The sequence below is a fragment of the Lacerta agilis genome, chromosome Z (genome assembly GCF_009819535.1).
Source record: "Lacerta agilis isolate rLacAgi1 chromosome Z, rLacAgi1.pri, whole genome shotgun sequence".
In the NCBI taxonomy this organism is placed as follows: domain Eukaryota; kingdom Metazoa; phylum Chordata; class Lepidosauria; order Squamata; family Lacertidae; genus Lacerta; species Lacerta agilis.
The window spans coordinates 38,668,988-38,681,860 of record NC_046331.1 but is presented as its reverse complement, the minus strand read 5'-3'; the positions used below and the strand labels follow the sequence as shown (position 1 = coordinate 38,681,860).

The 12,873-nt window shown below is 43.8% G+C and overlaps 1 protein-coding gene across 1 annotated transcript in view; it reads left to right on the top strand.

The window, feature by feature from the left end:
• Nucleotides 1-12,637, top strand: part of GPR50 (G protein-coupled receptor 50) — a 43,460-nt gene extending 30,823 nt beyond the window's left edge. Inside the window, exon 2 of the mRNA XM_033138074.1 lies at nucleotides 11,330-12,637. Within this exon, the coding sequence (XP_032993965.1) occupies nucleotides 11,330-12,195 (866 nt within the window). The 3' untranslated portion in view covers nucleotides 12,196-12,637. The remainder of the gene's footprint in view (nucleotides 1-11,329) is intronic.
• The last annotated feature ends 236 nt before the right edge of the window (nucleotides 12,638-12,873 follow it).

Below are 12,873 nucleotides of genomic sequence, written 5' to 3'. Positions count from 1 at the left end.
GTTGGGGTGTCAATCGTGATGTCACATCTGTTCCCTAATAAAAGGCTGAGGCTCCCCGCTTAGGCACGTTCATTTACGTTCTTCTTTAGTTCTTTCAGTTAGGTCAAGTTTAGTTTAAGGGTTTTGGGAGCGGGCTGGATGGGCTGGATGGGTTTTTTCCTTTAGTTAAAGTTCAGTTTGCGGAAGATATTTCGGTGAGATTTTAGTTAGGCTTTTAGGTTTAGCCTAGGGCTAGATTTGCGGAAGATATTCGGTTTAGTATTATTTAGTTTAGTATCGCGGAAGATTGGGCGCGCAGGGACTGAGAGCTCAGGGAAACTTAGCTTAGGGCAAGAAACGAGCCTACGCGGGTTTTGCCAAAGCCACTAAAGATATGCTCAGTGTCTGTCGTTCTTTGGGGGAAAAGGGGTAAAGGTTTTAAGGATTTTTTAATTTTAACCAAAACTTATAGATAACGTCCTTGGTTTGGTTTTCCCAGTTCAGATTCAGGGCATCCATTGGTTTTCGAGGCATCCATTAGTTTTCGAGGCATCATTTTAGTTCCGAGGCATTCATCAACTCACGCACCTTCGGAGTCATTTTCCGTCTTACTCAGCTCCCTTCAGATTGTGAGACTTGGCCAGCGCCCGTGCTCATAAGCACATGGAACGCTGGCCGCTTTCCCCCCGCAACTGGTACCTCGTGCGTGGGCAGCTTAGGCTCACGCACGGGGAGCTCCAGCACCGAACCCCGGCAGAGGGTGGGGTCAAGTGAGAAGAGGCAACATGACAGAGGTTGTGCACTAGTTAGAGAACACAACTGGACTTGGATTATTTGCATTAACTTTGACATATTTGCAGGTGTTCATGCACTTTTAAAAGTATATTCCTGTGGTGTGGGGATTCACAAACACACAAAGTGTTATCCCGTGAACATTTGTAGTCATAAAACTTGTGCTGGAAGGATAAACACCTACCATTACTGTTGTTGTTGTTGTTGTTGTTGTTATCTATTTATGTTGCACTCTTCCATTGTCTCTTGACGGATGCCAACATATTTATTTATATCTCACCCTTTCCCCTGACAGCTTATGCAGCTTACAGATAAAATAAGAACAGCTAAAAACATAGGGGGAAACCCTAATTAAAAACAATTAAATATCAATAGAATTAAACCTATATATAAAAACAGACAATCACAACAACAACAGCAGCAGCATGGCACCAGTCCTTTAATTAAAAACAGTCAAGTACCCAGTCTAGCTTCTCTGGGGAGGGAGTTCCAATGTCTAGGAACAGCTACCTGAAAGGCCCCGTACTACACCCCTACCAAGACTCTGTTCATACTGAATCTGAAAATCTCACTAGCTTTTCTACATTTGAACATGTATCTTATAATTGCCAAGCCCCTACATATCCAGCTGATTGCTGCGCTCTGCATTAGATGGCATCCTACGAATACAATCCTATCAGGAGCTTGGTTCTTCATGGTGTTGGAATCAGGCCTTAAGTGTGGTGGCACCCCTCCCTTTGGAAATTTCTCCCAGTCCATATCAGACAGGAGTCTTCTCTATCAGCTTCCTGGGGCCTGCTAAAGACATTCTTCTTCCAGCAAGATTTCTAAAATCTTTACCTCACCCGGTACCTGGCTTGGATTTGAATTTATTTATGTATGTGCTATTGTTGTTTTAAACTGTCTTTTAATATTTAGAATAACTGTGTTTTTTTGAAATTGCAATTGTTTTAACTGCTTTTATATATGTAATCTTTGTAGATGTAAATTGCTTTGGAATGCCCCATGGGAAGCAATTCTTTAATGAAATAATAAAAATTATTATTATTATTAACAGAGCAGATGGATGGTGTATATTAATATATATCACCGATGACTGATGGATTATTATTGTTAATGTGAGCTGACAATATTTATTCTTATGTTTTGTGTATTATTATTATTATTATTATTATTATTATTATTATTATTAATAGATTTAAAGAGGACTTGGGTTGACTGATTCATGGATCTGTTAGCATACCCATCCCTCATTTTTACAGATCTAATTTATTGAGTTGTTCTGAAGATAAAATGGTTATTACAAATAATTGTAATAGAGATGGGATGGGATGCACAGATGGGATGAAACTCAGGGGTGGATTATCTTCTTTGCATGCAAAAGACCTCTTCTTTCAATCCACATAGGATTGGAAGACACCCCTTTCTGAAACCCTGCAGTGTCTAGACTCTAGACAACACAGGCAACTCCCCCAACTTTTGTGGGGGTTATGTTGTGGGCCTCCTCATGCATAAGTAAAATGAGCACCATCTAAAGCCTCTAAAGGCCTGGTTTTTTTAGCTGCTCTCCATGCTCTTTGTCTTCAGGTGGCCAGAAAGGACAGGGAACAATGCGTCTGAGCCTGCTGCAATACAGCTTCCTGCCCAACAGCTGTTGAGAAGGGTAGTGCCACAGTTGTGAGAGCTCCCACATGCCATTTTGGAACCCATAAGTTTTTTTTTAAGGTATTTAAACCCCTTACCTCTTGAATTTTGGCTCACTGAGATCCTCTTCAGGCTCTGGAGAGGGTCTCCTTACGAACCACGAGCACTTTCCAGCTCTCTCCCACCACTTCTGGGTTTGAATGTATTCATTTATTTATTTTGTGCCACAGTGCATGTGTGCAGTTGTGCATGAATTGATTCTGGTCAGGTGGGGAGTTGCCAGTACTAAACTAGATGGATCAGGCAGCTTCCTATGTTCTGTATAAAGAACAGTGGCAAAGGGAAACCTATAAATAATCTGATTTTTATGAGGACTCCTCAGAAATGTTATGAATACTTCTGCAAATGAAATAATATCCAAATCTATTATAAAATGTCAAAATTGTTCCTTCTGTCCTTTTGGCAAAGCTCAGCATATAATAAAAAGGCCTATTTTGACTGACAGCTGATTAGAAACCACGATTTCTTTTTCAGATTTTATGGCTGTCAAAATAATACAAAACTGGAGATTGGAAAAATCTGGTTGACAGGAGAGTAGCCAGAAATTAGTAGCAGAGATGTGCTGGCTCACTCATCTGAGTCCAGCCTGGTGTTTGAGGTGATGCAGCTGTCTCCAATTTCCTTTGCTGGAATGTCCTCATGTCAAAAACCCAGATGTCTGCTGAAAACTGAGCAGGACTTACTACTTTCTGCAGGGATTTGGAAAATGGTTTTGGTAGAACAGGAAAGATTCAGTGATATCTTGGTTAAGCTAGACAGAAGCTGGACTGCAGACAATATTAAAAGTGGGTTGCTAATTCATTTAATTGGTTGCTAATTTGGGGGAAGGGGACGTGGGTGGTGCTGTGGTCTAAACCACAGCTTGCTGATCAGAAGGCTGGCCGTATGAATCCCCGCGACAGGGTGAGCTCCCATTGCTCGGTCCCTCCTCCTGTCAACCTAGCAGTTCTAAAGCACATCAAAGTGCAAGTAGATAATAGGTACTGCTCCGGCGTGAAGGTAAACAGTGTTTCTGTGCACTGCTCTGGTTCGCCAGAAGTGGCTTTGTCATGCTGGCCACATGACCTGGAAGCTGTACGCCAGCTCCCTTGGCCAGTAAAGCAAGATGAGCATCACAACCCCAGAGTCCCTTTAACGGTCGGGGTCCCTTTACCTTTAATTTGGGGTAAACAGGTAGAGCACTTATTTTGCATGCAAAAGGTCTCCGGTTCAATCCCCAGTATTGCCAGGTAGGGTTGGGAATGTCCTTCTGAAACCCTAGAGAGCTGCTTCCAGGTAGTGTAGATAATAATGAGCTGGATGGACTAATAGTCTGACTCTGTATATGGCAGCTTCCCATGATCCTAGTCCTCAGTTATTCATCTGAACATTATGTTTTTGGCAAATATTGGCAATGCATTTTTACTATTCGTCTGCTTGTATATAATATGTAATGAGTTCAAGGCATGATATGTAACAGCCATACAAGGGTTACGTGGCTGTCCTTGAGAGCAGCAGCCCCACATCTCCTCCCCACATATTCTTCATAACATCTAGTCAGAGGTATAGCAAGGTCAGGTGGTACCCGGTGCGAAAAATTTATTGTCACCCCCCCCATTGATTTTTTTTTTTTTTTTTGCCTGCAAAAACGATTTTACTTTATTTCATATTCTCTGACAAAGGAATGTGGATTCTGGGCCTCTGATAACATGTAGGCAACTATGGACAGATACTTAAATCTACAGGATGGATTGTGTTTGGGCTTGTGTTATTTTATTTATATTTATTGTTTATTTATTTATTTAATAAAAATTATTTTAAAAACACCTGCAAAGTGGTTTACCAAAACAAAATACAAAAAAACACCACAGCAGTAAAATCAAGAAAAACTAACAATCCTACTTTAAAACATACAAAAGCTAAAATATTAAGACTAAAATTACTTCAACTTCCTAAGCATCTAGGTATGCTTGCCTAAAGAAGAATGCTTTTATCAGGTGTTTGAAAAGTCTAGCAAAGGCAGGTGCTTTGTTGCAATAGGTGGGGAGTTCCAAAGTGCAGGTGCTGTCACAGTAAACAATGAAGTACAGATATTATGTGGAACCTGTAGTAGTGCTTGAAACTACTGAAGGGGAGATTTTATTTATTGTGATTTCACCATGCTCTGTGTTATCTAATCTACTTGGCCTAGTCTCATTTTCTTCACATAGGCCGAATTTCCAGGACCTGGGAAGCCCAGCGGAGGGTAGAGCAGTAGGGCAGTTCATAAAAAAACCTTTTCTTTTTTTAAAAAAAGCCTGCTCTTATCTTACTAAACCAGGGATTATATAGCTATATCTGAAATTTCATCCATAGCAGTTAATACCTTGACCCTGCTCCACTGAATTGAAATTTCAGTCTTCACAACATAGGAAAATGGCCAAGTAAACAGCTATTTTCGTGGAGGAGGGTCAAGATATTAACTGATATGCATGAAATTTCATATATAGCTATATAATCCCTAGTATAGTAAGATAAGACCTTTGGAGTAGGCTTTTTAAAAAAGAAAAAAAAAAGAAAAGTTTTTTATGAACCGCCCTAGTAGAGCAGTAATTGTTCCTTGATAATTTGTCACCCCCCTCCATGATGGTACCAGGGGAGAACCCCCCCCCTTTCCTACACCCCTGCATCTAGTAAACGAAGACACATGACATGACTTCCCTGCCCACTCAAGGAGCTGCCAGAGACATGTTGTGAAAGTCTCAGTGCAATGATGCCACACCAGTTTTTTCTTTTGCTGGCTCATACCAGGGAGAACCTAGGGCTAGGAGAAGTGGGTCTGTCTCAGGCCTGGTGCCAGCATCTGACATAATCAGGCAGGTGCCAAGACCCATGAACATAGGAGAGGTCACTGGGACCTGATTCTGGCTATCAATCTCCTCCTCTTCCTCCTCCCTTTTAAAAAACTTTTTTACTAGGGCAATGTGTATGCCACAGAGAAAAGTACTGGCTGAAACTACAGCTGCCTACCATCTCCATTTCCCCCAAATGCCTCTGGAGCCAACCACATCAGGGGCCTGAGGCAATATAGGGAAAATGAAGTCCCACCCAGGGCTGCTTTGCTTCTTACTATAAAGGGACCCTTGCTCACCACTGGGCGGAGGTGGTTGTGGGAGGCATGGCTACCAGCCTAGCAATGCCTTGTTTGTCCATAGAGATCCCAAAGATGCTGGTGGGAAAACCTGCCTCCGCCTATGTCTTCAGTTACAGTTGTCACACTTGCAGTTCCGAGGGATTTCAGAAGATACTGGTTTTGGTCCAGGAGGCAGCTGTGTTTCATCAAGATAAGCTTAGGTTTTACACCAAATGCACATGACTTTTCCTAGAGGGAAATGTTTCTAAGGGTTGTTTCCCAATGGAAATCTCCTGCAAGGAAAGGGGTTATTTGCCTGAATTTAAGCATATTAAACTTGCATAGCAGTGGTGAGCTCAAGTTTCTTCTGTGTGTGTGTGTGTGTGTTTTGAATCTAACTTCTGTTGGGCAAACCCCCTGGGAGAACGGTTCTAAAAACTTCTTAGCCAGTTCCAAACTTACATTGCCCCACCCCCTTCTCTTTCCCTTCCATTTATCATCTGGCAGTGGTAACTAGGAATACTCACAACACCCCCTGCCCCTGAATGCCTTCAGTGCTGCTCTTGTAGAACCACAAGCACACAGACGTTGGGAAATGCAATCTTCCCAGGGCACGCGAGTGCTCACTCTGATCAACAGGCGCCCTGGGAATTACATGTTCCAAGGCTCCTTGCACGTTGCATGTTATAATGTGAATGCTCAGAAACAATGAGCGCTGGGACATGTGGTCTCTGAGGGCTCATCCAGATTTCTGCTCGTCCTGCTACTCCCCCCCCCCCCCCGGGAAACCCGTTCCTTAACGCTGAATCAGAGCAAGCACCAATCGGATTTCCCTCGGATTGACGCTTGCTCCAATTCAGTGCTACAGAGCAGTTTTCCCAAAGGAAGTGGCAGGGACAAGTGGGAAACTGCTTGATCCCAGGCCTTCTAGGCACGGGAGAAGCAGAAGTGTGGGTAAGCCTTAAGATGCCTGTTGCAAATACTAAGCTCTTGGAAGCCCTATAAAACAACATTCCCAAGTGTTCCTGGCATTAAGATGTTACCAGTGCAACATTGAAGACACCAGAGAAAGAAAGACCCATTCCCTGTATGGGGCAGCTGCATATTCCTGGATTGCAGGGGTTGAACTAGATGGTCCTCAGGGTCCCTTCCAGCTCTACAATTCTGTAATTCTTTGATTCCAAATTCTGAGTGCAAGAACTATTTTGGGGGGTGGGGGGAGGGAATACTGCTAGATTTGTAACACAGCTGAGCAAGAAAAGTTCCTACACTGAGAAATGTAACTATGAACTCAGGTGACAGCATTATTTCTAACCTTTAACACTTTGAGAGTTCAGAAAATTACATTCCCTTTCATTGTCTGCAGCCTCTGCAGGTCTGCCTGCCCTATCAGTCCATCATGAGACATATAAGCCTTTGTTGTGTTCCTGAGGAAGGCTGCCATAAGTTATGCAGCAGAAGTATTTTCTAGTTCTTGCTTCTAGAGAGCTTCTGCCAGTTGGGGGGTAACCAGCAGTGGGCAAGATCCACCAGCATCCTAACTTGGGGCTCATCCAATCTCATTGCTTTCTCCCAGGGAAACACAATATTTACCGCTGAATCAGAGCAAACGTCAATGGGGTTTTCTCCCATATTGTTACAAAGGTTTCTCATCACCCGCAATCTCTGCCAATCAGCAGCAAGATTCCAGGGGTTCCATGCACTCACCCAGGGTTGTTGTTTCCATTGGGAAAATTGAGGCACAGCAGAGGCTAGTTCCTTTAAGAAATATGGGGTTTATTTTACACATATTTGCACCTAAAGTCTTTAGTAGAGGGAGTGCAGAACATTATACCCCAATAATGTCTCTCATTGTCCCTCTCATAGCTTCAGCAAGCATGGCTCCAGAGCTGCAGTCAGTCATGGCCCCTGGTCTCTCAGTGCAGCCTCCTCCAGCTAGCGCCACTTCTGCCCACTTCCTCCTCCTTGTTCCCAGAACATTTTTAGATTTCAAAAAGGACACCTGTTTTTGTGACAGCAACTACTCTATTCTGAACATAAAAATGGAAAGCGTAATGCTGGAGGTCAACAAAAGAGGTTTAAAGACTGTCTCAAGGCAAATCTTAAAAAATGTAGTATAAACACTGACAACTGGGAAACACTGGCCTGCGAGCGCTCCAGTTGGAGAACAGCCTTTACCAAAGGTATCATGGGCTTTGAAGACGCTCGGACTCAGGACGCAAGGGAGAAACATGCTAAGAGGAAGGCATGCTTGGCAAATCCACACTGTGATCACTGTGGAAGGAGGTGTGGATCCAGAATTGGCCTCCACAGTCACTTACGGACTCATTGTTAAAACCGTGTTTATGGAAGACAATCTTACTTGGCTACGAGTGATTGCCAAAGAAGAAGAAGACCCCTGTCACCTTGGCAACCTCCCAAATCTCTTGGTTTTATCCACTCCTCAGAGTGGTAGCTTTCTGTATTGTCAAATGCCCTTTTAATGGCCCAGTGTTTCTCAATGGCTTTGCACTTAGCTAGCCTGGCCAGGCTGGTTTGCATAAACTAACCCAAGAATTCCTAGTCTGGCACAGTTCTGCAGCTTGCATTTCCCCCCTCATGTGCCAAATGTTATCTAAATACTACTGTTTATTAATTTCAATCTTTCATTAACAGACTCCTGGTACTCTAGATCTATGGCATGACCAACTTCTTACAGAAGACCAGAAACCGTCACTGACTGCTGGTTTGGAGTTAAGCTTGCTGATGCTATGGGAGGGGCAACAAGGGACACTATTGGGGCATAATGTTCTGCACCCCCTCCATGGAAGACTTTAGGTGTTAAATATGTGTAAAATAAGCCCCATATTTCTTAAAGCCAGTAGATTTTGCTGTGCCTCAATTTTCCCAGCAGAAACACAACCCTGGGTGAGTGCATGGAACCCCTGGAATCCTGCTACTGCTTGGCAGAGATTGCAGGTGGTGCAGAACATTCAAAAGCACATGATCATTCCAGACTCTCATTTGAGCAGAATTTATAGAGTGTTGTCAGTGCCAAATGGATTGCTGTAGTAAACTTTCATCGTTATGTCAGATTCTTGCGAATGCTCCTTGTCTGCTGCCTTCAGTCATTGTGATGGTGGTGGATGGCATGTGATCCCATGAATTTAATGGTTGCCTCTCAAGCGACAGGTACTTCCTCAGTGCCCGTTCGTGTTTTACTTCAGCACTATGTACTAGGCAATCCCACATGCCAGTCTCACTTTTCTCAGTGTCTGTTGACAGATTGCAGTGTTTGAATAAGAAAGAGCATTATCTTCAAGTGGTTGTGAATCTCTGCTTCTCGTTTGCCCTCTGCCAGGTTAAACATTTGCAGTGTTACACTGGATTCTGTCAGGGGTTTCCACTGCCTTGAACAGAGAACTGTGAGGTCCAAGGTTGAGGCCTTGTTTGGTGAGTTCTGCCAAAGGCTCAGACCTCTGTGTCCTCATCATTGTGGAACAGCTTCTGTGATTGATTGGGAGGCAGAATGAAGCCTCTGGATTGGTCAGGCCTAGGATAAATACTTGGAGAATTGTATTCTGCCTCTGCAACAGAACAGTATCTTGTGCCTGCTCAACTTCTGGCTACCAGATTGGAAAAATTGACAGACCAGAGCCCTAGAAAGTCCTCAGATGCCACCTCCCAGGGCATTGTTGATCAGGAACACTATGAATGAATCTTAATTTTTGTCAGCCATCGGCCATAGCAATAAAACAATATGATATACAAAGAATAGAAACTAAAAAGTCAATTATTTAAAATACATTTTAGGGTTTTGAATCAATAGTCAAATAGTGGATCTTATTCTGATTGTCCCAGCTAAAAAAACCTTGCAACCTTTGCTGTCACCTGCTCACCTGAGCAGGACTTTAGGGCAGAAGTCTACAGCTCCACTTAACGGAATGAGTGGGAGGGCCTGCTAGTGTAGCAAGCCTGACTTCTTTATTGCTTCAGACAGCACAATATGTTGGGTCTGCCCTGGAAAAGCCTAGTTCTCTCTACACTCTCCTGAACTTAACTCCTGAGCTGGGCTACTTCTTCTCTCACACACACCCTGGGAAGCACCATAGTTCAGTGATAGAGCATCTTCTTTGCACTGAGAAGGTCCCTGGACCAGTCTGTGACACCTCAAGGTAGGGATGGGAGAAGACGCTGCCTGGAACCCTGGAGAGCTGATGATCAGGGTAGACTGGGCTGAGCTAGAAGGGCCCCATAGTCTCAGTATAAGGCAGCTTCCTACGTCCTTATCCATCTGCACATCCAACAGCACAAGATCGGAACTGTTGTGGCTTCCTTGTTGCTGTGTTCCCAAACAACAGAAGGAACTTTATAGTTCTTTCCCAGCTGAATACTTGAAATGCATGGGGAGCAGGAGAGTGAAGATCAGTGATGGGAAGGATCTGGAGATAAATATGTTTTCTGTAAATTTTTCAAAGTTATAGTCCACAACAAGATTCTCGTGTTTATCTTTCTGGGGCTACAGGAGCATATGGCAGGCTTATTTCTGACTGTATGCCAAATTCTATTATCTGTTTGCAAACACTTTTATTGCCTCCCCAACCACACTAAATATTTACTTTTCCACTTTCTTAGCTTTTACCCCCCTTTGCTTTCTTAAATTCAGTTGACCTTTCTATATATTTTTATTAGCTCTTGGCCAGCATTTTTCAAAACCTCTGTGTGTGTGTGTGTTTACAAAACCGGTATGGCTTCTAAATAACAATATCAACTCAGAACTTATATTTTCAGATTCTTGGAATGGATCCATTTGGCAAGCCAATGGAAGGAATCAGAAATACCCAACTGCAGTGATCTGGGTGCCCAAGGGAGTGGAGGAATTTGCAGTTGATTGAATTGATCACTTTGTATTGAGTAGAATTATTCCCTACTCCTGCCCAAGAATTCCACTGCGATTACTACTACAAAGCTATATTCCCAAAGTGGTTTAACAATCAATACCCCTTCCCATGGAACTCTGGGAATTGCAGTTCTGTGAAGAGAATAAGAGTCTCCTAACACCTCACAGTACTTTTACTTGGGAGAAAGCTTGGGAGAAAGCTGCTAAGGAGCATAATGGGTGTCATGGAAGGCTTAGAGAACACGAATCACAAAGCCGGACAAAAACTTTATTGCTTCCCTCCAACAAGAACAGAACAGACATGGGCAACCCTTGCCTTTGCAGAAAATGAGAGTAACCCTAAACATTTTTTTTTATATAGAAAAAAAGCACTGCCAACTCCTATCAGCCAATAATGAGGGATGATGGGAGACCCTTAACAAACTACAGTTCCCAGGATTCTTTTGGGAGAAACCATGACTCTTAAAGTCATATGTGCATGCTTCCAATGTATGGTGGTGATGTGATTTGAAAGTTTCCAGTTACTGTTCATTGGAAACAAATCAAAATAGTTCACTTCACCCAAATATACCCCTCCGAAAAGAGCATTCCATTTTGTTTTGTGATAGACACATGCAATAAGCGGGGACCATAACAGTGCATTTCTCTGGCCTCTTCATTTCACAACTTGAAAGTCAGAGAAACAAATACCGTACAATTTTTATTAGCTGCTAACGGTTTTAAACCAGTGGCTGAAGTTTAAATCTGGTGCAATTTTATGCTTCAGAACTCTTCTATAAACTGTGGTGTGCCCTGAAAGCTGGGACAGATGTTCTTTGGATATTAGTATTTACACAAGCCAGGGGTTTAACTATTTCTTTGTCTCTCTCCCCACCCCCACCTAGGCAATATCTTTGTGGTCAGCCTGTCTGTGGCAGACCTTGTGGTGGCTGTCTATCCCTACCCTCTTATATTGACCGCCATCTTCCACAATGAATGGACCATGGGTGACATCCACTGCCAGATCAGTGGCTTCCTCATGGGTCTCAGCGTGATTGGCTCCATCTTCAACATCACAGCCATCGCCATCAACAGGTACTGCTACATTTGCCACAGCCTCCGGTACGACAAGCTCTTCAACCTGAAGAACACCTGTGGCTACCTTTGCCTGACGTGGCTGCTGACCCTGGTGGCTATCCTGCCAAACTTTTTTGTGGGCTCCCTGCAGTACGACCAGAGGATTTATTCCTGCACTTTCGCTCAGACGGTGAGCATGTCATACACCATCACCGTGGTGGTGGTCCATTTCATCATCCCTCTCTCCATCGTGACCTTCTGCTACCTTCGGATCTGGATCCTCGTGATCCAGGTCAAGCACCGGGTGAGGCAAGACTGCAAGCAGAAAGTGCGTACAGCTGACGTGCGGAACTTCCTGACCATGTTTGTGGTCTTTGTCCTGTTTGCAGTGTGCTGGGGGCCGTTAAACTTCATTGGCCTGGCGGTCTCCATCAACCCTTCGAAGATCATCCCACAGATTCCAGAGTGGCTTTTTGTGGTGAGCTACTTCATGGCTTACTTTAACAGCTGCCTCAATGCCGTGATATATGGCCTTCTCAACCAGAATTTCCGGAAGGAGTACAAGAGAATCCTCCTTGGCCTCTGGACTCCACGCCTGCTCTTTATCGACGGCTCGAAAGGTGGGACGGAGGGGGTTAAAAGCAAGCCATCCCCGGCCGCAACAAACAACAACCAGGCTGAAATCTTATTGTAAATAGAAGCACTATTTATTCCGCTGTGTCCATATGCACTATGTAAAGCTCATCTTCTACATGCTATCACAAGGGCCAAATTTGACTCGTATAAATGATTCCACCACCTTCTCTCTCATTCTTGCTCTCTCTCCAAACAATGGGCTTGTTATTATGCTTCGTGAGAGTTGGCTTATGGTTTCCTAGGTTCTGCTGAGAAAGAGCATACACTTTTGAAGCAAGAAGCCTTCTTTGGCCACCAGCTTACAAGGTTGCCTTGGGGCAACTGCCTTAAGCTCAACTGGACCCTTTTATCCAGGCCAGGACTCTCTGCTCTGGCTGACCAAACTCTACAGCATCTCGGGCCAAGAGGTCTATCCCACCCTTTCAGCAAACGATGCCTGGGATTGAACCTTTTGCATGCAGTGCATGTGCTCTGCCACTGACCTGTGGGTTTATCCTCTCTCAGCATTACACACACACACACCCCTCATTCACATTCCCACTGAAGTCATGGATTTGTGTAAAGATTTGTGTAAAGGATGGTGCATGCCTGTCTGGTTGTTCTTTTTAATGCTGCTTTCCACAGTGTGCCTGATCGATTTGGGATGCGTGTGCTGCACATATGCGACGACTCCCTAAGATAAGAAGCATTCCAAGAAGGGTGCATACAGCCTTGAGAATGTGCATCCAAGAAATTG